At 38.0% G+C, this 27,826-nt stretch overlaps 1 protein-coding gene across 1 annotated transcript in view; it reads right to left on the bottom strand.

Annotated features, from left to right (window-relative positions):
- The window catches only part of ADAMTS20 (ADAM metallopeptidase with thrombospondin type 1 motif 20), a gene marked incomplete at both ends in the record, with an annotated part of 99,163 nt that overhangs the window by 15,093 nt on the left and 56,244 nt on the right, over positions 1 to 27,826 (bottom strand). Inside the window, 10 exons of the mRNA XM_084272636.1 lie at positions 18,732 to 18,908; positions 20,288 to 20,449; positions 20,748 to 21,038; positions 21,259 to 21,423; positions 22,587 to 22,694; positions 22,991 to 23,113; positions 24,772 to 24,936; positions 25,594 to 25,758; positions 26,780 to 26,990; positions 27,649 to 27,775. Coding sequence (XP_084128762.1) covers positions 18,732 to 18,908; positions 20,288 to 20,449; positions 20,748 to 21,038; positions 21,259 to 21,423; positions 22,587 to 22,694; positions 22,991 to 23,113; positions 24,772 to 24,936; positions 25,594 to 25,758; positions 26,780 to 26,990; positions 27,649 to 27,775 — 1,694 coding nt within the window. The remainder of the gene's footprint in view (positions 1 to 18,731; positions 18,909 to 20,287; positions 20,450 to 20,747; positions 21,039 to 21,258; positions 21,424 to 22,586; positions 22,695 to 22,990; positions 23,114 to 24,771; positions 24,937 to 25,593; positions 25,759 to 26,779; positions 26,991 to 27,648; positions 27,776 to 27,826) is intronic.

The raw sequence follows: 27,826 nt of genomic DNA, 5'->3' as shown, positions 1-27,826 counted from the left end.
GCATCAGTGTGAGGAAGAGAAGCCTAAATACCTGTAACAGATCAGACCCCTTACAATTTCAATGGGATCCTGATAAATTTTAGGCCAGTAATTCCAGGACTGTTATTCTTCGTGTCTTACATATGTATGAGCTACAGAAGCACCTGGGCTGCCCTGAGCCACAGCCAAAGACCGTTAAAAGTTCCTCTGGTACTGAACAGCCTAATTCTACCAAAGCACACACACTCATTTAAACAGACTGACCCGCTCAGTGCTTTTTTAACCTGCTTGTAAAGACAACAAGCATCCTGAAAACAGGTTTTCCCTCTGTTTCCACTAACAAGTTTAAAAAAGCAAGCAATTGCTCCAGGAGTATGCTGAGCACACAGGAGGAGAACCTGGCACAATACAAACACACAGTGATAGACCACATTTTGTACAACCAGAGAAAGATAAATGCTCCTAGGTATTTTTTTTCTTTAACACATAAAAAAGCTGATGCATTCACCCTGGGGTAGACAATCCAGGATCAGAAATGGACAGTTCAACAGGGTATATTATTCTGCAGGTACAGTGTTCTCCTGAATTCAGAGATATTCTGCCTCCATTCCTTAGATAATATATGAAAATAGTTCTTGAATGCACTGTTTCTTCCCAGAATGCCTCGGCATCTGATGCAGGCAGGCTCAGCTGTGTTCTTTACTGGACAGTGACCCACCTTCAGCAAAAGAAATGAAGACTACTCCCGTTCAATACAGGTTCTCACTGGAGACTCCTGACAAATATGTAAGGGTTGCCTCTCATCCAGCACAGAGAGTAAATAAACAAAGAATGGAAACCAAGTCTCTTAAATGCTGAATCAAAAGCTTTCATTAATATAAAGCGGAGATGCCCCTTTAACTTTTTTGTAAGGGCAGAGCGTAGCTCCTGCTCAGTTCTATGAATGAAAGGATAAGTCCCATACAAGATCCCCGAGTAGGACTCCTAAGTAGCTAAAGGCATCTAAATACCTCATCCAGGGAGATGCCTTGTACTGAGTTCCCTACCCACCATGAGTGGGGAGCTGAATATTGCCCACACCTGTAACTAGCTGCCTTTCAGCTGTGTATCATCAGTCAGAGGCATCAAGTTCTCACTTCTACAGGAGGAAGGCTTAGTCTGTGCTCTGGAACCTTCTCCTGTCCTTTCAGTACATCTAGCCTACAGTGTATTTCTTTAGAGGCTGAATTTTACCCTTTGTAAGCCCATATTCTTTCTTGGAGCTCCTAATGCACCCATCACTACTTGCTATACCTGAAATACAGCGTCCTCTCTCTCACTTCTTGGTGCCCACTCAGGTCTGTGAGATGCTTTGGTAGACATCTTCCCAAGGCTTAACTCTGCTGACTGGGCAAAACCACAACTGCACTTAAATCTCTCCCTGCTTGACCTCCTTGCATTCAAACTTGAACGTGGTCTAGAATAACACAATCTTTATGTCTCAACAAGTCTATAACATGGCTTCACTTCTGTGACATTCCACAGAATCGGAAGCTTATGGAGAGTACATATTCCATACATTGTAATGCAGATTGCCTATGTAGAAAAAAAGCCTATAAGAACTTAAAGTCTCAAAAGAAAAGTGAACATTTCTTAAAAAAAAAAAGGTTGAAAAACCATCCTGTAACCATTTTACACAGAAATTCTAGCACTCGTCTTAGCACTGGCTGGAGTAACACTTCCCATATGTCATGTTCTTTCAAAAAATAAAACTACAGTAAAAAGCTGGACTTGATTAGTCTTGTTCAAAGTCATTCCATAATGCTGGTAATGAGGATTCATCTGTTTGGGGTTTTTTCCCGGTAGTAACGTCCTGTAAGGATCAGCCTGACAGAAGGCCTCGTGCTTTCTGTGGCACAGATACTCAGACAGACACGCCATCATCAGTTCCTACCCAATCAACACTCTTCCAGCAGCTGACATGCAGAGTTTCACTCAAAGCTTTCTGATTCTTTTGCTATTGCTGCTATTTAATTGAAAAGTTGAAGACCCTGGATTGTCCTGGTGGATTTTCTTTTATACTTTCTTAACACTTTCTTTCAAGGCAGCATTTTGTGTAGCTTAGCTGGTAGCTCAGAGGGCTTTTGGATACTGAACAACAGACCAGTAAATGCAAAGCATATAGTGGTTTTTCTTTGTGTTCATATTGGCTGTAAAAGGCCTGTAAAATATAAACAAGGTGGTACTGTAACTGTGCTGGGTTTGACTGGGATAGAGGTAAGTTTTGTCAAAGGACTTAGAATGGTGCAGGGTTTTGGGTCTATGACCAAAACAGTGTTGTCAACACAGGGATGTTATCCTCAGTTGAGCAGGGCTTACACAGAGCCAAGGGCTGTTCTGCTCCTCACCTTGAGCACCCTGTGGGTGTGCACAAGGAGTTGGGAGGAGACACAGCCAGGACAACTAACCCCAACTGACCAAAGGGATAGTCCATACCCTGTGATGTCACTCTCGGAATATACAGCTGGGTGAAGAAGGGGGAAGGGGGGAGGACTTTTGGAGTGATGGCATTTGTCCCCCCAAGTCACTGTTATGAACCCTGCTTTCCTGGGGATGGCTGCCCCCCCAAGCCACTGTTATGAACCCTGCTTTCCTGGGGATGGCTGAATCCCTGCCTGCCCATGGGAAGTGGGAAATGAATTCCTTGTTTGATTTGCTTGCATGTATGGCTTTGGCTTTACCTATTGAACTGTCTTTATCCTAACTCATGAGTTTTCTCACTTTTACTATTCTCTGCCTCATTCCACCAGGAGAGTGAGCGAGCAGCTGCATGGGGCCGAGTTGATGGCTGGGGTTAAACCATGACATTATCACTTGAAAAGGATAAAACATATTATAAATGTTAAAAGGAATTCTCTTCCTGTCTTTTTTTTTTCCTGTCAGGCACTTCTGTGACTGGACAGGAAGATCAGTTTAAAAAAAAAGTCAGGCTTATAATGGATCAGGATAATTATATCTCTACAGGGTTGAACACAGTAGTTGCCTCCATTGTCTGACCAACTGCATTTTGATGATCTCCGGTTGGCCCAAAAGTCTGTTTGGGTTCTCTTCTAAAACTATGCTAGAAGTAGACTGGGACTAGTTACTGTCCAAGACACCAGTAAAATATGACTTGGAGCATTAGTTGAGAGTTGGTCCAGCAATTCATCTGCCATATTAGCACGAACTCTTCTGTGCCTGCCTCCTCCCTGTTAGCCGCATCTCCCCAGGGGTCCTTGCAATGCTTAAGAACAAAAGAGGCCTTTTCCAGCTCCAGTATTCAAATTATCTAGGTACACAAACTACTGGCAGGAAGCACCACAGACTCTGTACTTTGGTTCTACTGAATTCAGAGTCAGTAATTCTTCACCAAAACAAGTACAAACACTTGTGCCATTAACTCAGGCACAGAAAGGACTTGTGGCTATGAAAGAGCAAACATTCCAACATCATTCCTGAGAGAGTGAATTGACCTCCAAGAGGTATGTGTATGACTTGCTGTTACAACTCAGTTATGTCTATGTTAACTACAGATGTTACACCAAAGATACTTCATTGAAGTCATGTCATTAAGCATATAGCTTTGTTTCAAAAGTTCAGTGTTCTATCACATTCCTTTGGTGCTCAAAAAATGTCTTGATTTGATTAAGCCCTCCGTGCAGCTGCCATCTGTAAGCCTGCTTTGCCACATTTCTAAATGTGCTTTTGCAGCTACAGCAATGGAAGGGAGGCATGTTAGGCTAAGAACATAGGCTTCATCCAACCCATCATACTGCTCAGAGTTTGGACCAGCTACACCTGGACTGTTCCTTAGAGCTGTCTGTGAGTCTTGTCTTCAATGACAGGGATACTACAGCCCCCTTGCACGCATTTTTTTCACTGTATAATCCATCCTCATAGACAGTATCTTAGGATTTAATGACAAACTCTTACTGCTAAATAAGATGGTTACTTCCCATTCTACCCTTAGCAAACTCAGAAACACTGAACTCTTTACAACTACTGATTGTGCGTTGGGAGAATACCTCATTCAGTCCATTCTTCTACCAATCTGCTCCTGAAAAAACACAGCTGCCCTCAGCCTTTCCTCACTTGTCACTTTGTCCAAGTCTCTTGCCATCTGTGTAGCTGTCTTCTGAATGCTCCAACTGTCTGCACGCTCTTCACAAGAGGTATTCAAAACCATATGAGCACCGGAGTTAAAATATGTCACGACAAAGGGTATATACCCAGAGTTGTTAGCCTTTGTTCCAGTTCTTTGTGGCCTTCCCACTTTCAGGTGACATTTGGAAGGTAAGGTCTAGAGTGGAAGCTACTTTCTGTGGTAGTTACTGCAATCATACTGTGAGTATCAGAGGATCTTTGCTGTAAATTTATAATAAACACACTTGCTGGTGTGAACCGTATTCCCACTGGGACTGCAATGCTACCCACCCTCTGATCCAAACACTACCTAGATGACATTCCTACCATGTAATCTGACTGGATCTCTAAGGTCAGTAGCGTATGGGTTTTTAAATCAAGAACGGCTATTTCTAATGATCAAATGCGCAGCCAGCTGAGCCCAGTCAGTTCCAGCAGGTCCCTTTCTCTCAAGCTGATGAATGAGTGATGTCTACTGGTGGAATACTCTGAATAGCCTCCACAGTTACTGCAAATTCCTGCCTGTTGCCTATGCATGAGGACATACAGCAGCCCTTGAATCTGACTCTTGGGTACCAAAATATGAAAAGTGAGAAACTGTTATTTCCTGTGTTTCAGTAAGATGCAACACAAGCATCATCCCCAAAACACTCTGGAAAGCTCAGTCCACAGCACGGCTTTGGCACCTGTGACACTGACAGATGGTCCCCCAAGGTCAGTGACACAGGGCAGATCTCCATATTCCTACCACTGGACTTGTCAAAGCCATGTACAAAGCATTCCATGACCTATTGCAGCACATCTGACAACCAAACAAGGTATAGACCACCCAGCAACGCATGTGCCAACCACAGCTCCCTCAGCCAAACTGGTAATAGGGATGTTTAACTGATGTTCTTTCCCAGGCTTCAGGCAGAGAAAGGTCAAGAATATGGATGTTTTTCTGTTCAAGCTCCACAGTGAGAATTCACAGCACGGGTTGGCAGCACTATGCAACAGGAAAAGCCACATTTTTTAGCTGTTGCAACTACCGCCACCTACAAAAATACATATTTGGTTTGACTGTTCAAGACTGAATCCTCCATGAACTTGTTAGAGCTGCCTGAAGCCCTTCCTGATTCCTTGCTAATCCTGGATGGCTCACAAGTCCACAGCCACCTTTCCTCACCCCAACTGTTGAGAAAATTTCTAACAGCCTCTGAAAGAAAGTTTTATTCCCAAATCCTTCTCCATCCAATTTAAGCAACAATAATGCTGTGATGTGTAGAGAAATTTTTGAGTAGACATGTAGGAAGGCTTGAGAGTCTCAACATGTCATTATTCTAGCACATAGAGAAAGCCATTATCCTTCCTCTGTGACTGGATCCTCCAAAATTACCCTAGTACGTCAATTGCAACACTCAACACGAGTTATTTATAGGTAGATCCTGCAGATAACAATTTCTAGTTAACACTGAGCTAAACTTCACCCAGACAGCATAATTTGCAAAAACTTCTATGTATATATTGGATTGCATCAAAATTACCATACTAGTGGGAACACCTCTTCTGTGTTCAGATAGCTTTCAAGTAAAAGTACTGTGTTAAACATATTTACAGCATTACTTTAAAGTTTTCACTCCCCAACAATTCCACCTCAATTACTTGCAATTAATTAAAAAAATTGTAATTTTGGAGTACGTATTTTATAAATAAGCATTAAAATTCTGTTTCCTCATTATTTTTCATGAAGTAAATTTACAAATTTGCCTGTCATGGCTCTCATGTGAAGTAACTGCTATTACCTACTGCTGTCGTGGCATGGCAACCAGAGAACAGTTTGCTCCAAGTATCATCATCTGCAGCCAGTATCACCATCTAATGTTAGAATTTCACCCCTCTCAAGAACAAAAAGAGGCAGTAACCACTTCTTCTAAGGTCAGCCCAAGAAGTACGTCCATGGTTTTGGTTTGTCTGCATACCCTGGCTACAGAGCATTGTGAGAAGCAGACACACACCAAGTCTCCGCCATCCATATGTTGGTTTCCAGGGCTTCCAGCTATGTATTATGGCTGTGAACACCAGTGCTCTCTGAACCCATCCCAGCATGGGTGTGGGAGATGCTGCAGTGCACTGCAGTATGACCTAACAGCTAGTCTGTATGCAGCAGCTGAGAACAGTGAGAGACAGCAGCAACTCTTGAGGTCATCTAACTTGTCGACAGCCATGCCTTTTCTGACATCATCGAGTACTATATGCTCTACAAAACAGCAGCCTTTGTTGGATTCTTTTTTAGAGAAGTTTTGACATTCATCTGAAGGTTTACCAGAAAGTTCTTGAACAACTGTTTTCCAAGCATGCTGAAGCGTTTCTGTTTAATAGGTGGACACAAATGAGAAACTACATATGTACCTATGGTATGTACAGAAAAAGTAGGGATGAAGAAGGAATAAAGAGGATTACAGGCATTATAATAAAGTCAGAACTATCAGGACATATCTGGAAGGTAAGTTGACTTCATGTTTGTAGAAGTCAAACTCTACTGATGATGCCACAGAGAAATTTTAGACCATATATAAAATTGCCCCCACATGGCCTGAATTTTTTGTCCGGTGCAGCTTGCAGCAACATTAATGAGTGAGACCTCTCAGGAAAACAGCAGCCTGTCTGGATGGCAGATGAACAACCATAGTCCTTGCAGCTGCTGGAAAAATCAAAACCAGAACTCCTGAAATTCCACTTAATGATCATCCACAGAATTTCATTTATTCGTTCTAGTTAGATTTGTGACTGTCTTCCATTCGGCCTCTCTGACAACTCAAAGCACTACTCATTACCTCAAGCTTAGCACAGCTAAAACAGATGACTATGTCCTCCTTTGAAAGTCCTGTCATGTCTCTCCCTCCTCATGATGAGGATCACCACTCTGCTGATCACTGTCTAAAGCCTGGCATCCTTTTTGATGCCAACTACAGAGTATTTGAGAAGCGGGCTGTTACCATGCTCAGCTCCCCACCTACAGTGATACTGAGCCAGGCTTCACTGTGCCATGTATGGCCAATCTGTCCACATACATGAGACTGTAAGCTACTCCAGTTAGCAACCTGCTCTTAAATACTCAAACAGGCTTTTAGGTATTACAATAACACAACAGAACTGCCAAAACACCTGCAACATTCTTTTAACAACAGTAGGATTTGGCTTTTATGATACCTGCATATTTAGGTCTTGGTGGATATTTAGTTATATCCATATCCTTTTCAAGGGCATGCTCAAATAATAATCCAGTGCTCAAAGAACTATTTTTCACTGGTGTTGTTTCAGATGTTATTAAAGAAGAAGAAACTTTCAGAATTCTTTGTTTGTAAATGACTGATCATACTTTACACGCAGTGTAATTACTCTTCCTGCATTTTCTATTTTAAAAAAAAATTGTATTACTCTTATTGCTCTTCATTTTAAGAAATAATTTATAACCTACAAAGGACAAGATTTTGTTTATAGACAAAGTTATATCCTTTGTCTTTCAAGAAAGAAGCATCGTCTGACTTGGTTGGAGATGACTCCAGTGTTCTGCATATTAAGAGTGAAAATTCCTGATGCCAGCTAAAAATCTGAAGTTCCAGGGGAGCTCATAAATAGTAATAAAACTCATAAATAATAAAAAATAGCATTTCATGAAAGTTCCCTGTAAAGCCTAAAAATATTAATCTGGGCCCAAGAAATATGTAAGACTAAGTTTCATATCAAGAAACTTCATTTGACTCAAACTTTGGACAAAAGTAAGTCAATATAGCATACAAGTAAAAGGCAATCATCTTCTCTTTTTCCATTAAGAGTATAATCCAAAGCATCAGAGAACAATTATGATGCATTCCGTGCTGTGGCAAAGCCATTTCACACAGATTATGGAGATATTATCATGGATGTTGACAGAAGGTTGTGTGGCACAGTGGAAGACGAGGGAAAAAATGCTCAAGATGAACAGAACGGTGGCAAAAATATAAGAAAAGCTAGAAAAAGATGGAAATTCTTTGCAAGAAATGAGTATCATACTTTATTGGACTCAAACATAAGTAATTGAATCAAAGTCCAAAGTCAGACTCAGTTATCATGACTTGTTCCCCAGATATTACTGATATTCAGGCTTCAGCTCATCTGGAGAAGAGCTCATTATTAGACACAACAGGGAGAACCATCTACCAGTGGTATCTAAACTGCAGCACCAGAGTGGTGCAAAACCAAGCCTTGTGCTAATCGAAGAGATTTTGTGTTTCTGTTAATATCTGCTTGATACTTTTGAAATTTAATCACAATTTCATGATTTGATGATTAATATGTTCTCCTTCAGCACTAACGCCATATCATATTTAGTATCTCATTTAACACATTAAAAATTGAATTGTATACCTACTCTTCCTGCCTTACTTTTGCTTTGAGTCCATTGGATCTGGCTACTACCTGAAAGTCAGAAAAACAATAGGTATTTTCTGCAGCTATTTGGTCTTAAGCATCACTGAAGGGTCTGCATGTACCTGAAGAGCTTGGCCATCAGCCATCATCCCTCATTCAAGCAACATTATCACTGCAGTTAATGACTATATATTAAAACAATGAAAAGTATGATCAGACTATTAATTGCTGGGAAGGGGCGGGGGGGGAACAGGTAAACTACATTCCTCAGCCAGCTTTCCTGCAGCAATGTATCTGGTACAGGTACCTAACTTTTATCAGCTTTCAGACGAACGATATAACAACAGACAGATGGCTGAGGCAAATTCCAATTAAAAATACAGGAACAGTAGTAAATTAAGGGAAAAACCCACAGCAACAAACACCCACAGGGAAAACCCCCAAACAACCAACCTCCAACCCCAAAAGACCAACAGATAACTCTGCCTTACCTCTCCTTCTGAAATGAGTGGAAACCAGGAACAGAGTAAAACCCTGACTAGATCATTCTGAAAATCTTAATCTACAAGGATGTATTTGTGTCAGATTTGTAAGACTGAATCGCAGCCCTGTTCTTCCAAGGAAGTATTTGGTATTGGCACTTTTACCATTGCAGACATCAAATTGCTGACTTGACCACACTTCAAGTCTCATCTTCCTTTATTCACAGTCACGTAACACTAGTAACACCTTTAAGCAATTACATGAAGGCAGCAGCACTGGAGACCAACAGTGAGTAAAGGGCAAGTATCAAGGAAGAAGGGTGGCAGAGAAGGAGTTAGGAGACCTCAGGGAAATCCAGCACGAGCAAAAGAAACAAAGGGGCTTTTTTCTCTGTTGCAAACAAACGGAGAGATTTCCAGACACGTTTTCCAAATGAAGAACAACAGAAGGATTTGCGTTCATCCAGCACTTGGGCTCCCAAACCTCAGCAAACCAGCAGCCCAAGGTGAATCCACTGCTGCTTTCACCAACTGGACAGAATGAAACAGGCTGCCCCAGGGGAAGGACTGCCTCCTGAACAAACACATGGGAGTGGCATCATCTGCATTCTCACGGAAAAGCAACGTTCACCCCTCGAGCACGACATCTCATTCATAGTTCTTCACAACAGAAGTCGGACCATATTTTTAACATGATGGAGGATCTCTGGTGTGGAAGCTACCTTTGCACAATCAATGGAGTTGCACAGAAAAGAGAATCTGGTTATACCCTTTTTGCAATTTAAAACTTCATTTTATGGATTCTGCCTTTTCATCTTCAGAGATAGAGCCCTGTCAACTAACTGATTACAAAAGTAACTAGAGCTCATACAGTCTTACAATGGTAGAGAAATTAGTTTTAGTTGAACTTGCAAAAAGCCAGGCATGAGCAAAAGAAACACTGGATCCCAGCAACCACAGTCTCAGATTTACCTTTTTTAATCGTTAGCAGTAGTGAAACAGTAGCTCAGAAATTAAACCATATGAGGTCTGTGTGTCTGTCTGCTCTACAGAACATAGCAATTAACTTTTTTTTTTCATTTGACTAAAAACTAAAGGTGTTTGTATTTGAATATTAAAGAAAATTGGAAATAGAAAGCGATATATACTGGGATGATACAGTATGGTTAGAAATTTTCCAAACTTTTTAGAAGCATACAAAAATACAACTCTTTACATGCCACTTAACTACACATCAGTTAAAGGATCAATAAAAATATTTTAAATATTAATTTGGTACAAAAAAAAGTTTATATTTTTGATAATGAGAAATACCTACCTCCTTCACATGTTGAATTCCAGGTTATTTTCCACCTAAGCCCTCCTCTGTATATTTTCAATTTACTTATGAATCAATCTTTCTCACGTCATAAATCATGTGCATAAAGTCAGCGTGACTGACTCACCAGGAAATTTAAGTGCCCCATTCTGCTCTCACCAAAGTGAAAGGGTGCTAGAGATACATGCTGGACCACAGTCTGACCAGCACAGCAGTCTTTCTTAGTGGAGTCGCCACTGTCGCACAACTACCAATTTGCAAAGGGAGGACTGGGAACTCCCACAGGAGATAACTGCAGACCATTATTTTTTCAGTTTCCCATGCCAAGTAAGCAAAATATGCGTGTATTAACCTTCACAAAATTTAGGAAATGCTAATACTTTAATATATGTTTAATAACTTCTAAATTTGGGTCTCAAACCCACTTTGAACGAATATTTATGAGTTGTGACTGAGTATTTCAAAACTGCCACATACGTATGGGCAGCTCAGAATGATTTTCACACGGATCTGACCACCCAGAACCCTTCAGCTTTTCTGAAAGTTCTAATTGCTAAAAAGAAATAAGTAAACCAGTAGCTTCACATTCCTTTCACTTTCATCAAATCACTGTACCCATTTAGGAAGGGTATTAAGGACAACCTGTTTTGTTTCCCCTTCTGCAATATTCTGTGTTGATGTTTTTTTTTCACTTTGACCATGTTCCCCTCTAACTTGTACTCCTTCTAAACGGAGGCACCAAAAGGTCTGCAAACCTCCTCATTCAAAAGCATTCTAAGAATATAAAAAATTTTATCTTCAACATTAAGAGTTGAGCATTATGTTATGATCCTCAGCTTCCTGTGGCTGTGTCACTAAGTGGGAGTAGGGCTGGGCCATAAAATTATAGCTCCAGCGAAAGGTTCAACAGCTACTATCTTGAGGCTTTACCAAAGCTCATGTGCCAACTACCTACACCAGTCCAGTTTGGCATCAATTGCTGCTTTTATCACTAACAATGTGTATATATTTTTTTCTGTTCAAGAATAAGCACTTCCCCCATGAGAACAGTGGCACTAAAATATCATATGAAGTTCATTGCAGCACAAAGATTACTGAATAGTAAAAAAAAACAACCTCACTTTCAGCAAAAGCAGTTAGTTCCCCCCCTTTTTTATTTTTTAAGGATGTTAAACATTGGCATTCCTTAATAAAGGACACATTAAATATAAACACAAAGCCACACAACATGCATAAAAAGAAGGGTTAAAATGCAACTGTATTTCGCAGACAGAAGTCACAGTCATTAAATTAAATTATCACACATACATTATAACTTATTTATTAATTCAAGCTATACAGGCAACATAGCACCAAAATGGAGAAATTTCCTCTAAACTTGAGAACAGTACACAAATATTTCTTTTTGAATTTTGGAAACAAGTATTTTTGTTCATTTTTATCAGAATTACCCTAAATGAAATCCACTATCCCAAGTCTGGTTTATGACATTATTTGGGTAGTGACATATGTTATTGGTTATCTGTGAAAAGACACCACCTCCCCTCCCCATTTCCAAAATTTTCAAAAATGAATAGCATATGCTACCATTAAGATTTCAGCCAGTGAGATATTAAATAAATGTGCTGTATTGGTAATGAGGTATTCTGAAGTTCGACATTAGGCAGCAGCAGAAGTAGAGGTAAAAGGCTGAAGCTGGTTTTGAAAACCAAGTTCACTGATCCTGAATTCCCTTTTAATATAAAAGATTATCTTTAACGACATAAATACTTTTTACACATTAGAAAAAAGTGAATGAAGGCACTTATAATACATAGCAAGATTTTCTGCATTGAAATGAACACAAATAAATATTTTCCTTTTGTAAATTTGGTCTGCTTCTGCCCCTGCAGAAACCAATGGGATGCCTGGCAGTAACAACACTGGAAGGGGACTGGGATGTCAATTCTTTAAAAACAACTTTGTATTCATTAAAAGTAATAATAGATTTCTTCCACTAGTGCAAAGAGAGAATTACACTGAAATTACTCTGGAGCAACTAAAAAGAAAACTGAAGAACTAGAAAACAGTTACTTGAAAGACTCACGTGTCTTTGAAGGGCAATAACTAGTAGCAGTACAAAATATTTCTGACACTTAAAGGCAACTTAGAAGATGAGCTGTTCCACTCTTTTTATGCCTATTTTCTCACAAATCACAAGTGATACTTAGGACATTACATAAAAATCCTATCAGTGAGAGGAAAAAAGATTTGTTAACATTTTAGACAAACAAAATATAATTATCTTCTGTAAGGGTCAAATCTTGCCTGTATCACTGACCATAAAGACACCTCAAAGCAGAAACAGAAAAGAACTCAGAAAAAAACTAACATTTTTAGACTGGAGTTTTGTGGGACTTCTTTTTTATATAATTTGAAGAGTTAGTCAAACACTTGTCTGTGATACTCAATGACTATGACTAACAACACACTACAACTGACACAATTGATTTGCTGTCAGCATTTTGTTTTTTCAATAGTGTTAGAACAGGGCAAAAAAACTCTGCACAAGTCCTGTTATTGGGAAAGCAGTTCCTCTCCACTTTTAAGGTTCTTTTAATTACAGAAAGTATTTAACAAACCCCCTGTTATTCAGAATTCTGTTCTGACAACACACCTGGTATATGGTAAAATTTTAGGACCAATTCTTCATAAGTCTGAACTCTGACAAGACCTGGATGCATCATATCTCGACTCACAATATCAGCATGAAATAAGAGAACATGAAGTCCAACATACTAAGAAAACAAATGTAAGAAAACAAAGTGCTAATTACTACAATTAATTCACACTAGAGAGTGTAAATCCTCTTTCACTGACAATCAAATAACATGCCAAATGTACATGTTTTCAAGATCTATCAGAAAATGGCGGGTCCTGTGCGGAGCCAGGAGTTGGACTTGATGATCCTTAAGGGTCCCTCAAAAAGAACTGACTGTTTGAGGTAAAACTGAGGATAGCACAGAGCAAAGGCATAACTGTTTGCTCCTGCAGAAATACTTGATACCTTCAAGTCACAGCAGCTTCCTGTGCTGCATCAGCTCAGATGAGCCATGCACCCAGTAAGCTATCTGGTTTCAAAAGTGCTGTCAAGATTTACTGATAAGAGACTATCCAACAACCTTTAAGTAACACTGAGTGACAATCTGTATTGAATAATCCAGCTAACTATTCTTTCTAAAGGAACAAGAAAGGATGAGAAGCAAACACATCTCTCCATGCCCAGTTACAATATCTCTGATAAAATTTAGGTACCTATTCACATTTATAGAACAAAAGTCTTAATGAAACAGCCTCCACGGCACCAGCAACTGTTACCATCAACTGCCTATGCAGGAACCTTGCTGTTTGGCTACCTGACTCTCCAAGGATTTTGGTAAGCACTGAAAAACTATGGGGCACCAAAAACAAAAATCTATCTCCTACATGTGTCAAATTTTTAATCCAAAAATGCAAACAAACTTCCCTATGTGAAGCTGGAAGGTATGGTCTTCCCATATATCAATAGCCTATTTTATTCCTCCAGTGTGATTCCTCCTCATAATCCATAAAACCTTTAAGAAAATGTGTAAAATGAAAGGTACACCACACAATTAAAAGATATATGTATCGGGAATTTTAAAAAAATTGCACTTGTTTTCTGTTGTGCAGCAACAACTTAAGGGGCATAAAAAATAGACTAGAAAGGAAGATATGATGATTTAACCAAGACATAACTAACAAAAACGTTAAAGAAATTGAGATAAAAAGGGGAAGCTTCTGTTTGTAGTCAGATACAATCCTTGAAGTGAAGACACCATGAAAAAATCTCCATTGAGAAAAGCATATGAGATGAGTGGAACAGTTATCGCTTGTTCAACAGCAGAAGGAAGACTAAAGCAAAACGGGTGCTCGCATGACACATTTTGCCCTGGTACCAGGTGATGGGTTTGGCACTGAAAATGTGCTACTGTGTGTTAAATTATTTCTCAGCCAAGTACTGCATTTCACCTAGAAGGCAGCAGCCAACAGCTGGGAAGTCCTTAAGCCTCCAGTTACAGTTAAGGTCTTCAAGGGGCCTGACTGTCAGCTACCACAGAGATGCAGTTACCATCTCCTTAGTCCTGAAATACAGTGATATATATGTTAGAGTTGTGGGGTTCATGGGTAAAATTACAGTTTAAATTATTGCATACTATATGCTAATAATATTTTATTCTCTAGTATAGCTACTTTACATTGGTGCTATGCATGAAAGCTTTGCAAGACCATGTACATATATGCACTAGGTGTCTGATGATTTGTCATATTTAAACATAACCATAGATCCACCTGACAGTTACTGATTTGATTATATTCCCACCTAACTTTTGGTCAGGTGACAGATGATTGCTTGGTTAAGACTACTGAAGCCTGTGGGTATGTGAAATGCTGTTCAAAAAAAAGTTATTAAAAATAACAATGCAACATTCTTCAGCTCAAGATCAGCACCAAATTGTTAAATCTAGACATCTGGTTCGGTTTTCAAACCTTGTATCTGCAAATTTGTAATACTTTGTCTTTTCATGCTTTAAGTAAAAAACAACTTCTTGGTTTAATATAATAAACCAAAAGTCCTCAGTGCATGGACTAAACACAAAACCCCAATAATGCACTGTGGAAAGAAGGAATACAATAAAAATCAATAGTAGAAAGAAGCACTCTGAGCCAGCTGCCAGAATGCTACGGAATTTTTCTTGACATTATATAATGTGACATATGGTTTCCACAATTTTTAGCTTGCAATTTATTCATTCTTTCAGGAAGTTCTGGATCATTGCCGTGATCCCTTCACCAGTGAAACCAGAGTAGTCTAAACCAAAAAAAATATACAAGATACATGGGCCAAGTTTACTGGTGGTATAACTCCCATTAAAATAAGCAACTGTATTTACCTCAAGAATTATTTAATATTATTATAAGCATGTTTATGTCAAATACACACAACTGTATTGTAATTTTTTTATATAAAAAGAGGTAGTGCACATAGATACGTGCAAAAAAGGAAATGAAATCTTGAAATCAAATGTTTGTATAATATTTATCAACCTCATTTACATTAAGATCTGACAACAATATTGTTTGAAAATGGCAGATTCCCTCAAAATGCATGGGCTGGGTGTAAAACCACTCCATTTCCCTTGGGTGTCGATACAAAGGCGGAAAATAAAATAAAAAAATAAATAAATAATTAAAAAGAAAGGAAAAAAAAGAAAAGAGGTTGGTATGATTCGGTTCTTAGTGAAGAAAACTCCCTTAGAAGCCTGCACAAAATTAAGATGGTGGAAGACGTAACCTACATTCTAAAAAGATCACTGTCAGAGTCTCTCAGCGACCTCCAGATCAAACAAATTCAAGTTGGAGGCAAAAGGATGCATTGCCTAGCCATCCTCCCTGTAAACCTTCAGAGCCTCTTTCTGGCTTGGATGTGAAAATTCTGGACTGAATTAACATTTCAAAGATTTAAAGAACTGAAATTTCTGATAATGTGTGTCCTGGAGTGCAGCAATCCTCCAGAATTTGAGATTTACTCACAGCTGCAGAAACCAGCAGCAAAGGAGTATGTGACGTTTAAGCTTTGAAATGCTCAGCCCTGAGAGCCACAGACAGACACTATAAAGAGTAACAGCCCATAGCTGCTGAACAGCATTAGCCAGAATTCTGCCTTCAAACCCTAAACAGAGCCTTCCTTGAAACTGCCCTATTGAGTATTTGCAAGGTATGCTTTATTTTCATTACACTGTGTAAAATGGATCAAAACCTGAAAGACATGTAGGTACGAGGGATATTGCTAAAAGACTTCCATCCTCAAATACACACCTAGAGCTAGTGGAAGAAGTTGGAATGTCCCAGAATGGAAGAAAGCCATAGAGTTACTAACAACTGACAAATTACAACAGTCCTACATGGTGGTTCAGGTTCTTGGCTCTGAGGATTCCGAATTAGTCTTAGTTAATCTATTTGTGAATCTATTTCTGCTGGAACCTAAATTCCAAGAGCAAACTATCTGGCTATGTAAAAGCTGGCATAATCTGTGAGCGAAGCTTTTAGTTTAGACATGGTTTGGAGAAAGCTATATCAGAATGAGGAAAAGGTTTTAAAAGTAATTTTGATACCCATTTCATAACTGGCTGGGCCAGAGGCAGGGCCAATTATTGAGGGTGGTCAAGGTTGTTCCAGGTAAAGCAGTTGCTCAGAAATTCTCTTCCTTCTACTCACCCTCCCCATGTATAACATTTGTGCCATGCCTGCCAGAAATGAAACAACAGAATCTACTGTGTGTGGCAAATTTCACTGCATGTGGGCAGTCTCACATTTCAGATTCTAATTAAGTTTTGACATCGGAATCTCACTTGCTGATATAAATGTGTAATGCATTGCTGTCCAGACATATTAATATTACTCAGCATTTCTATAAGAAATAGTGTTTTATCTGTTTCTTGCTGTCTTTATGGTAAAGAGAATGTGTATGTAGATGTGACATGCTTGGTGACCCCAGCCACCAGAGAGTTTCCAGTCATAAACGGTCCCCTGTATCAGAACATATTTTATGCCAGAAAGGCGTAAGACAGGCAGAGCCATCATCTATTCCCAAACCACCACATCACTATTAAACCACCCAAAGAGGAAATGGTCGTTCAGAAAAGCTGTTCTCAATGACTAAATTTTGCCCAGCTTAAACAGCAACAAAAAATGAACTGATGTTGGTGTGTCAGCAGAGGTCAAATTAGCTAAACCGCTAGAAGTGACAGCATGTTTAATGTGTGTCAGCTTTTATTTCCTGAATCTGCAACGTTTCTGTAGACAGTGTGATGAAATTAAAACTATGACAGCAAAACCATAGTGCTCCTAATCATACACAAAGCAGAACCCCTAACGTCTCTCCCTGATAACTAGATTCTATTCTAAACTTAGTTTTTGAAGGATTAAAATGACTGTTTGTATCAATTGTGATAAAAACCAGCGTGAAAAATCTTTGCAAAACTAAGCCATATGTAACATTTACAATACATTACAATAGCTTACAGGTAACCTATTAATGCAGCACATACTGCACTGCTTGGTGAAGGAACAGGCTGTGAATAACTTTCCTAGGAAAACAAACATTAAGTTCAAAGACTACAGTGTGCTGAATGCCCTGCTTGTCTTCTCAGTACCTGAAGTACATACATTAATTAAGCATTAGCAAGTCACCACTAATTATTTGGCTAATGGCTAAAAGAAAGATACTCTGGTGTCTGCTAAACAGAAACCCAAAACTCTTGTTTTGCACAGTGGAAGAAAGAGATAACGAATTCAAACTTTCATTTTAAAGTCCATTCGCAATAAATTGTAATAGATTATATAAACACTAATAAATTATCTAAAGTTGGAGTTGGACAATATTTTTAAAAAATATTTCCACTTTAATTCAAGGAACCAAATTACATAACTTTATTAATTAAAAGAAAAAAATATAAAGAACTGTTGTCCTAGCCCATCTCCCAGGGATGCTAATGACAGGTTTTTAACAGATTTCAGTGGAACCAGAACTGGATCCAACCTCCTTTGATTGCCATTATTTGCCTTAGAATTGAGCACAATAATAAATATTGTTGTCAAATTCGCAGCTTGGGAAATATACTATACTCTATCTTGTAGAGCTTGCTATGATTACTTCAGTATGTTAATAATCTGCTAGTGGCAATTTGAAAGATTAATGGTGATTACTGTAGGCATCTTTACACATTAATAGACAGTGACATGTAGACAATAACATATTATAGTTACATACATAATTATACATAGACAGCTTTCATTAGTCACTGTTTTAAAACCACAAATATAAACTTTTATACACAAATGTACACGTAATAGGGAGTAAAATGTTTGATGACAGAGTGTAATATACATGTATGAGTTATTTTATGCTTAAATATACTATTAGAACAAAGTTATGCACTAAAATGCCATTTTTTTTACAAATATAAATATGTAGATAATGCTACAGTATAAATTACAGCATATACTTTTAAATTTAAACACAGATCAAATCATAACCCTTCAAAATAGAAAAACCTATTAGGTATTGCTATCGGCTATGATGATTTCTGGTCATTTTCAAAATATTCTCTATGATGTTTTACAGAGCACAATACTGTTCCCACTGAAGCAAATGGATGTTTCCCATCCAACTCAATGGCTGCAGGAACAATTGCTGCATAAAACTACATAGACTATATTCCACATGTATTATTATTTCACTGTTATGAAATAAAACAGTAATATAATTTTTTAAAGGCAAGGGGAAAGACAGTGACAGAAAGAACAAGGAAGTGAAATATTAGTGAATGCTATCGTACCGATTTCCACGGTCCCCGATGCCATGAAACATCACCAGGGCAAGAATGCACATTACATTGGGCCATATTAGGCGGCTTGTCAAGAATTTCACAGTTTTGATCACCCAACATTTGGCCAGTAGGAAGCTGACAGATCACCAGTCTTGTCTTTATTCCATCTCCACAAGTTTGAGTACACTGAAATAAAGAATTTCATATGCAGTATTTTTGTTAAGAGAGTCATCACATACCATTAAACCAAAAAGATTCAGCAATAATCATTACATGTTACTATTTACTATGTCTAGTTTCATATTGCCTGGGCACTCAATCATTTATTCAGTATATACAGATTCAGTATTTACAGTCTAATCTCATATAATGGAAAGCAATTCTCTTACCAAGATATTTTATAGTTTATCCAATGATTTTCTACAAAAAGTCACAGCTACAAAGAAGCAACTCTATCAAGAAGTAGTAGCCATTTGTGAGAATAAATGTGCAAATGCATCTCTCTTTGAGAGGAAGAAAAGATGGAAATTGGCCCTGCCAAAAAAGAGATAATTCAGACACTGGGCACACTTTCTCATAGTTTGTATCTATACAGGCCAAGTGTAAAATGGTTACAGGTTGTGTTTTCTGGTTTTCAATTTTCCTGTTATTCTTCAGTACCAGACAAAAATACTAATTCTCTTTTCTAATGAGCTATTAAAAACAATGTAATCAAAAGTGAGCATATTCCAACAGTTTATAGCTTTTTACTGTATTTCAGAGAATTCTAAATTGGACAAAGACTTCAGCATCTGCATTAGCCTGCAGCTATAGACAAGAAAAAAAAAAGGTATTTAGACTGGCTTTGAGAACTAAATGGTAAGATCTGGCCAAAATGAGGGACAAAAAAAAAAGTGATTTAATTTTCAACTCTAGATATTGATGTACCAAGAATAAGAAACGAGGGCAGGAATCCACAGGATGTTAGATTAGAATGAAAGCCAAACTAACCAGCTTTAACTCTTACTGTAGTGTTTGAGCAAAAACAACATTACATGACATGGTGATACCATTTGTTGTCCAATAATGTGTTTCATAAAGATATTCTAACCCAGGCACTCTTTTTAGATGCATAATCCTATCTTCATGCTCCCAATTTTTAACTACAACTGAGCGGATACTACTACTTGCAGTTACTCTAGTCAGCACGTATGAAATTTGATGAAACAAATACTTTTGTTTTTTGTTTACTTTATAGTTTTCTGTGCTCAATTTTTTCCTTAGACTAGCTATTACACTGAGCTTTTTTACATACAACTCATCTCTTTTCTAACAGTCACTAATTTTGTATGTCTCAAGATTCTAATGCAGCACTCACATGTTGTACATCCTTAGCCTCACACAATATTTACTTCTTTTGGATGTACATTTACACTACTCACATTTACACTATAGTTTGGGATTTGATCAAAGACCAAAGTTTATCTAAACAGGCTGAAATGTTGTTCAGTTCCATTCAGAGTCAAATAACTATTCTAAGTTTATGTGGTAAATAATGTTTCCCCTTGAAAATGAAAAATTCTTACTTCTCCCCAGTTCCCATAGTTCCATCGTGGACAGGGTCCAGAATCACAGTGTCTTGTCTCTGGAGGTTTTGTTGCCTCCTCACAATAACTAGCACTTCTTCCTTCCTCATCTTGACATACTACAACTCGACGGTGAAATCCACCTGCGCAAGTACTAGAGCACTATCAAAATATGCAAACGTATGTATCACCATCACATAATCAGAAAAATGTAAAATATGCAGGTTAAAACTACTTAGAATTATAATTTTTAATGTTAACTTTTAAAACTGAAAATTGCAAATAAAAATTACTGCTATGTAGAAGTATTTTAAAGTTGAAATCGCAGAAAAATTACATTTTCAACCGAATATATTTCAGTGCTGCTCTTTTGATCAACTCTGTACTGTGATAATATTTCTAGAGATGTTAACACGTGTGTAAGAGAAAAAAATAACATATATAGAAACAAGTCTCTTACTGCTCCCCAGGGTCCAGTTCTCCACTGATATCCTCCCGCAGAGGGACGGTTCCACTGGTTGGTATTGTCTCGTGGATGGTGTACTGGGAGGTAACCTATTTCTGGAAAATGGCTGGACTGGTCATGTGTTTTCGGGCTATGATGATAAACTGGTGGACATGGTGGCATGTTACATTCCTGTTCTCTGGAAGGTCGGCCTTCAGGATCACAGTAATCCTCGTTGATTTGTTGATGATAGTTGACACATATAACTTGTCTTGTTACTATTCCACTATCACACGTAACTGTGCACTGACCAAAAATTAACCCAAAATTTGTAACAGAAGACTGATAATTAATAGCCAAAGACATTTATATTTAATTTTGACAGTAAGAAATTTATACTTTGCTTTTACAACGGATGCAATTTCTATTATACTTGCACAGAATATGAAGTCACAATATCTAACCAGAGACTTTGGCCAATAAACTAAATAGGCCCATTAAAAAAATAATTACAACTAATACTTACAGGAGACCAATTTCCAACTTGCCACTCTCCACATGGGCTAAAGCAGCTTGAAATTTCAGCTGGTCGTGGTAAATGAGCACAGAAAGATTCATCTGCTATTCCTCCGTGAGCATCTCTACAACTCACATAGCGAGCACGATCACCCTTCCCACAGGATGCAGAGCACTGTCAGAGAACAATCCAAGCTCATCGCACTTGAGGAGACCAAAACAAGATCATGCAAGCATCTAAAATACTAACACAGCATAGTATCAGCTTGACTTTAGAATTAACGTGAGAACCAGGTTTCCAACTCACACTGATAGAGCCATGCACTCAGGAAAGAAAGTGAAATATCACTGGATGCTTTAGGCCTTAAGAATTCCCATTGGCTTGGTAATGAATTGCATGCCCTTAATGCTTGTGAAGCAATTCAGCGTATTCGAAAAGGGAGCATTTCAGCTATAACATGGAATCATTATACAAACTGTGTTTTTATTTATTAACAGTAGAAACATTGAAGAGGAATTTCCAGAAAATTGTAGTTATTACACAGTGATGTAATATTTACATCAACTGACACAATAAAAACTGATATTCACAAGCCATTTGCCATTATACTTTATTACCATATTCCACTGAGCTCCTTCCCTTATACCTGAGAAGATCAAGGTAGATTTAGTGAAGAGTTTCTAAATAGCTTCAGCCTATGCACTCTTTACTGCTATTGTAACTAAATAGGTCTGCAAAGATATAATTGTGTTCTATGCTTCATTAAGAACCTCAAGTGATTAACAGACACACCCACGTATTATAATTTTAAATTTTCACATTGCCATCAAGTAAAACATGTTTTCAATACTACCACATAAAAACCTTTTCCAAGTTTGTGTACAAATCATTTTTTATAATTCTCATTTTACAAACTATGTAAACTTAATCTTTAAATACCTAAACCATTTAATATTGCTATTCACATAAAGGATTTAAATCATAGTTTAGAATGAAAGATGTTCTCTGTACTCAGAATCTGATGAATTATTTCAAAAACAACTGTTCCTTGCATGCTTTCAATCATATGAAAGTTATTTTGCTCAGAATCCCAGCTCCTAGAATTCTGGATATTCCCTCCCCCTTCTTTTTTTTCCTTGGGTAGATCTGAAACACAGAGATTCTGTTGGGAGTGTCTATCTCCTCCTTAAGAAGCAGATTCTTAAAAATAAAATAAAATTATATGTCCTTTAAAATTTATCCCAAGCAGGTATCAGTCTGAAAAAAATATATTCATAAGATTTTTACAGAAAATGGGTGAAGGAATGGAGGACTGCTCTGCAAGATACATTACATACTGGGGTCCATGAGCCATATCTCCATTGGGTCACCTTCCCCAAATGAACTGGAGGAAGTGATGTAGTCCATAATTTTGTATTTTCTGGACAAGAGGGTAATTCACATTCCTGTGGGGGTGAGAAAAACAGAAAAGTTTCAAAATACATATTTTGGAAGAGACAAATGTAAAGCAAATGTCTCCCAGAGAGATTTTCAAATCCCCAAACTCCAAATTAGTTTTCTTTTTCTTAATTCCCCGGCTCAAACTTGATGTTCAGGAAAAAGCAGACAGTTTCGTTATTTTTTTTTCTCATTTTTGGAACTTGCTTCCTGTAAGTTCCGTCAAAGACTCCATATACAACATCTGTAATTATATGCTTTTTAGTTAAAAGCACAATCAACTGAAAGACATTTTTTAACTTACTTGATTATCTCTAGGACGAGTAGCAGCATTACATTCCCTGTCATCATCCAAAATAACTCTGTAAGTCCCAGTAACACATTTGACTGCACGCATCTGGTATCCACGTCCACATGTTACAGAACACTGTTGAAGTCAATAATTTCACACACTTGAAATAGCACTATTTATAATAAATTTTAAATGTTAATTACATTTTCTATTTTAAAGCTCCCTCTAGAATGAATTGGAATGACTACTGGGATGGTGTTAACTTTCTTCATAGCAGATTATATCATGCTTAAACATTATCCATAACACAGCAATATTTTGTCTACTGCTGAACAGTGCTCGTGCAGGATAAAGGCTTTCTCTTTTTCCCCCCTACACCTCCTGCAAGGAGTAGGCAGTGGGTGGGCAGGAGAACAGGAGGGAACACAGCCAGAACAGCTGACCCGAACTGATAAAAGGAATAATCCATGCTATATGATGTCCTGCTCTGCAATAAAAACTGGGGTAGAGGAAGTGGTGGGGGGTGGACTGAGGGGTGGCTTTCAAATGAATCAACTAGCTGCAGCTGTTAAATGTCTTTACCTTTGCTACAGAGGTTGACAAGAGCACGCTCAAAGAGTCACCTAAAATGTTAGATGGCTGAAAATACTATGACATAAATGATAGCCTATAAATGTTGTGGTCCAAGTGCAAATAACGGTAAAACCCAGGTCATTAATAGCTATTACCAGGTGGTACTGCGGAAAAACTGCATTGGAAAGCTCTGCTCCAGTGACATGGCTTGGCAAATTGCTTCTACAAGCTATCCCAGCACTGTGATTCATACACAGCAGATATTTTTTATTCACAAGAATTATATCATGGGACTGAAAGGATTTTTTATTTCATTTTTGTATCTGGTTTCTAGGAATGAAAAGCCAGGACCTTGTGATCAAAAGGGTACATGAAAGGAATTCAACGCTGTGTTAGAGAGCAGTGCTGTTATGTCTAATGTGAAAAACCAGTACATGAGTAAAGTTGTATACAAAAGAAATGCTTAGGTTAAAAATACACTTAATGTCAAAAAGTATATTTATTCTGTATATTACTAATAGGTTATATGCAAAAATTAAATATCAGCTGCTATTGAGTTATAAATTCTAACATCCAAGAAACACTGAATAATCCAATACTTCCACTGGTTTCAGTAACCTGACCTTATGATAACTCCATGAAATCAAGTACCTTATCATTTTTCAATTATTCCTTACATATTTGGTGACAAATTTAACTTTCTTCCCAGAATTTTGAAGCCACTCTGATATACTTTAGATGAGCATCATTGCACACAGAGACAGCACTTTCACATAAAGAGAGCAGATCTTTTATCACTGAAGGCCCAAACAAACCATAACAAAATACTAATCCTATTTACTTGTTATTATTAGCATATACCCCTCCATGATCTTAATTAAAGCTACCCCTTAAAAATGCCTAAACCCTTACAAATATTTGGCCTTTTACCCATCTCATTCATTTGAACAGTTTGTTATCTACATTTTCATTATTCTGGAGCTGTAACACATTCATGTGTAAAAGAATCTTTCATATTCAGGCTCAGGGTTAGAGACTATTTTAGGCATTTAAATTAATGTCAGTGTTTCTAAATTACAGCTCAGATAGTCAACAGGAGCAAACAAACATGCAAAACAATTCAACTAAAGTAACTGCTTAAGAACCAATTAAAATGTTTAAAAGATATCACTCATTGTCTGAACTAGAAAAGGAGAAGCCAGGAATCCTTATGTACTCACTGCTCCCCAAGGCCCTACTTGCCAAGATGCACATTCATGAAGTTCACACGGTGCTACTGAATCTGGTCTCTCATTTGGGTTGCAGAAATCCTCTCTCAATTGTTCGTCATTCAGTTGGCACCACACTTGACGATGCTTCATTCCTTTGCCACATGTCACTGAACACTGCAAAATTATGAGAGTAATCAGTTTTTAAGATCAAGAATTGGCACTAGTGGCTTCACTTTCTTTTACTAATCGCCCAGATTTTAGAGGTTACACAAATAACAGAAATATTCCATGAATGTAAGGAGTCCAACAAAACTAGTTCTTTTATGAACTCTCCGTTCCCTGTTAACACCAACCCAAATGCTCATTATTAAATTTCTAAAGCTACAAAAACACGAGTACAATCTACATAAGATTTACTTCCATAAGAATGAAGAATACTTGTTTAAAATGAGTGCACATATCACAGTGTTTACTGGAAAAAATGTTTAAACTACCCATGATTCTTTTACACTCATGTAATCTACAATAAACAAGGTATAATTCTGGTTTGCAGTTGTCTGGATGGTTCTCATTGCGTCACAGAAAAGGAAGGTATGTCTATTGCTGGAGACAGATTTACTTTAAGTATCTTCACTGCCTCATCCTAATTTAACAAAACTTCAGAGAAAATTAAATTCTCACACAAGTTGTACATCTGGGAGGTATATGAAATCCTAGGACTTCAGAATTTCTGTGCCCCAGAATAGCCAGAACGAAAACCCCCAAACACTTAAACTGCTTTTTTTTTTTAATATTAATGATCAGGACCAAAGATGTCTTAAATTTCATTACCTCGCTCCACTCACTAACAGACCAGCTTGGACATAAGAATTCATTACAACTCTGTGTTACAACTCTTGGAAGTTCCTGGCATTCTCTGTCAGGAAGATGACGACCCAAATTGTTCATACAAAAAGCTTCTCTGGTTCTGACACCTCTTCCACAGCTCCTGGAACACTGTGGTGTAGACGGTATAATGAAACAGGAAAGACAATGTGATAAAAACAGATCAAAATACACTATCTGCCTTAAAGAGGAAAGATGTAAATTGTGTGTTAGACAAATGTATCCTAGATTTAATCCACAGACTGCAAATATGTCCACATGAGACAAATCCGGCACTTCTGGTGGTTCCAAGATCATAGAATCATAGAATTGCCTGGGTTGGAAGAAACCCTTAAGATCATTGAGTCCAACCACAGCCTAACCCTGCCCAGTCCACCTCTAGATCATGTCCTTAAGCACTTCATCTACACACCTTTTAAATACCCCCAGGGATGGTGACTCCACCACCTCCCTGGGCAGCCTGTTCCAATGCCTGACAACCCTTTGAGGGAAGAAATTCTTCCTGATATCTAACCTAAATATCCCCTGGTGCAATTTGAAGCCATTCCCTCTCATCCTATCAATTGTCACCTGAGAGAAGAGACCAATCCCACCATCTCTGCAACCTCCTTGCAGGTAGTTGTAGAGACCGATAAGGTCTCCCCTCAGCCTCCTTTTCTTAAGACTAAAAAGGCCCAGCTCCCTCAGTTGCTCCTCATAGCACTTATGCTCAAGACCCTTCACCAGCTTTGTTGCCCTCCTCTGGACATGCTCTAGCATCTTAAATATAGATAAATAAATAAAAATAAAGCCCTTTAATGAAGATTAAAGCTGAAATTGTACTTCCTCATTTTCTCCAAAATACTGTCAGCACTAAATTAAGACTGTAAATAAAATGCACACTTTCAGCCATCAGATCTTCTCTGCTGACTTTCAAAACCAAGCTGCAAACAATTTAGCTAAACTTTCTTAAAATATGAGGAAGATGCTGAAGTATAAATGTTGGTATTAGCTCCTCCTATAACTCTGCATTTGTCAAACTTTATTTTTGTTTAGTTACTTAAACTAAAAAAATATTGATATAGAAATGAAAATTCAATATAAATGCTTGCTGTAACTATAATGATACAATTTTAAGGTTTTGAATTTGTACCTCTGACCATTCTGTGTAGTGCCAACTTGTTGACATACAGTCACCATGGCAGGGCTCTCTGGTTGGTGGTTTCTGCTGATCAGCGCAGTACTTATCATCCACTGGAGCACTGAGTCCTTTTGAAACAGAGTACTTCATGCAGTGGACCTCTATAGTCCGATACCCTGGGCCACACTTTGAGGTGCAGTCACTTTTGCCAACATGGTGCCACCTACAAGGACAAACTGTTATGGAAAGCTAACTAGGATGTAAAAAGTAAGATCTTGGTGAAGAAAGCACTCAGAGGATGTACCAGGATTGTGATGTAAATAAAGACATGCATTTTAAGTAACAAATAATATTGTAGAATCTACCACACCACTGGAATTAGCAAAGTACTATAAAGGAATTTGACTCATAGGCTTAAAAACAACTTTTTAAATTTAAAGAATCTGTCTTAATCTCCTAGGTAATTTTGAAAAATATAAGCTATAATTCTAACTGTTCATCCTCTAAAGCACTTCAGTGTGGGCTTTCTTGTAGTGCAAAAACACAAGTCTGTTTCAAATTAGTTCCAGTTCTGGTTATAATTCTGTCCAGCAATTGAAGCTTTTGCACTAGGATATATAGAACAGATTCACAATCCTAACAAAAGTCTTTACCAATAAAAATTAGAAAGGTACACTAGTTCTACTTGGATTCAGAGGTGTAAACATGATGTTAAACCCATTATACCAACAGATTTGAGTAATGAGAGACGTGAGGGATGAGGGAAGCATAGAGGGGGAGAGGGACAGAGGATAAAGCAACCTGATGTACTTTGTTTTGATCTCTATCAACAAAAATATGCGTGACTACAATAGCTCCATCAGTTAGGAACCTCTTTTTACCTTAATTCACACTCTGTATTACACTCTTCAAAGATTTCTGGTATGGTAGGGATAAGTTCACATCTTTGATCAGACACTACCACGTGATCACTTTTATGTATGCATGTCATTCTTCTTCTTCGAATACCTTGAAAAGGAACCCAAAAAAGAGAATAAAAGGCTAAAACAAGAGTGCCTT

This window comes from Gallinula chloropus, assembly GCF_964237585.1.
Source record: "Gallinula chloropus genome assembly, chromosome: 1".
Classification (NCBI taxonomy): Eukaryota; Metazoa; Chordata; class Aves; order Gruiformes; family Rallidae; genus Gallinula; species Gallinula chloropus.
This window is presented reverse-complemented; position numbering and strand designations above follow the sequence as displayed.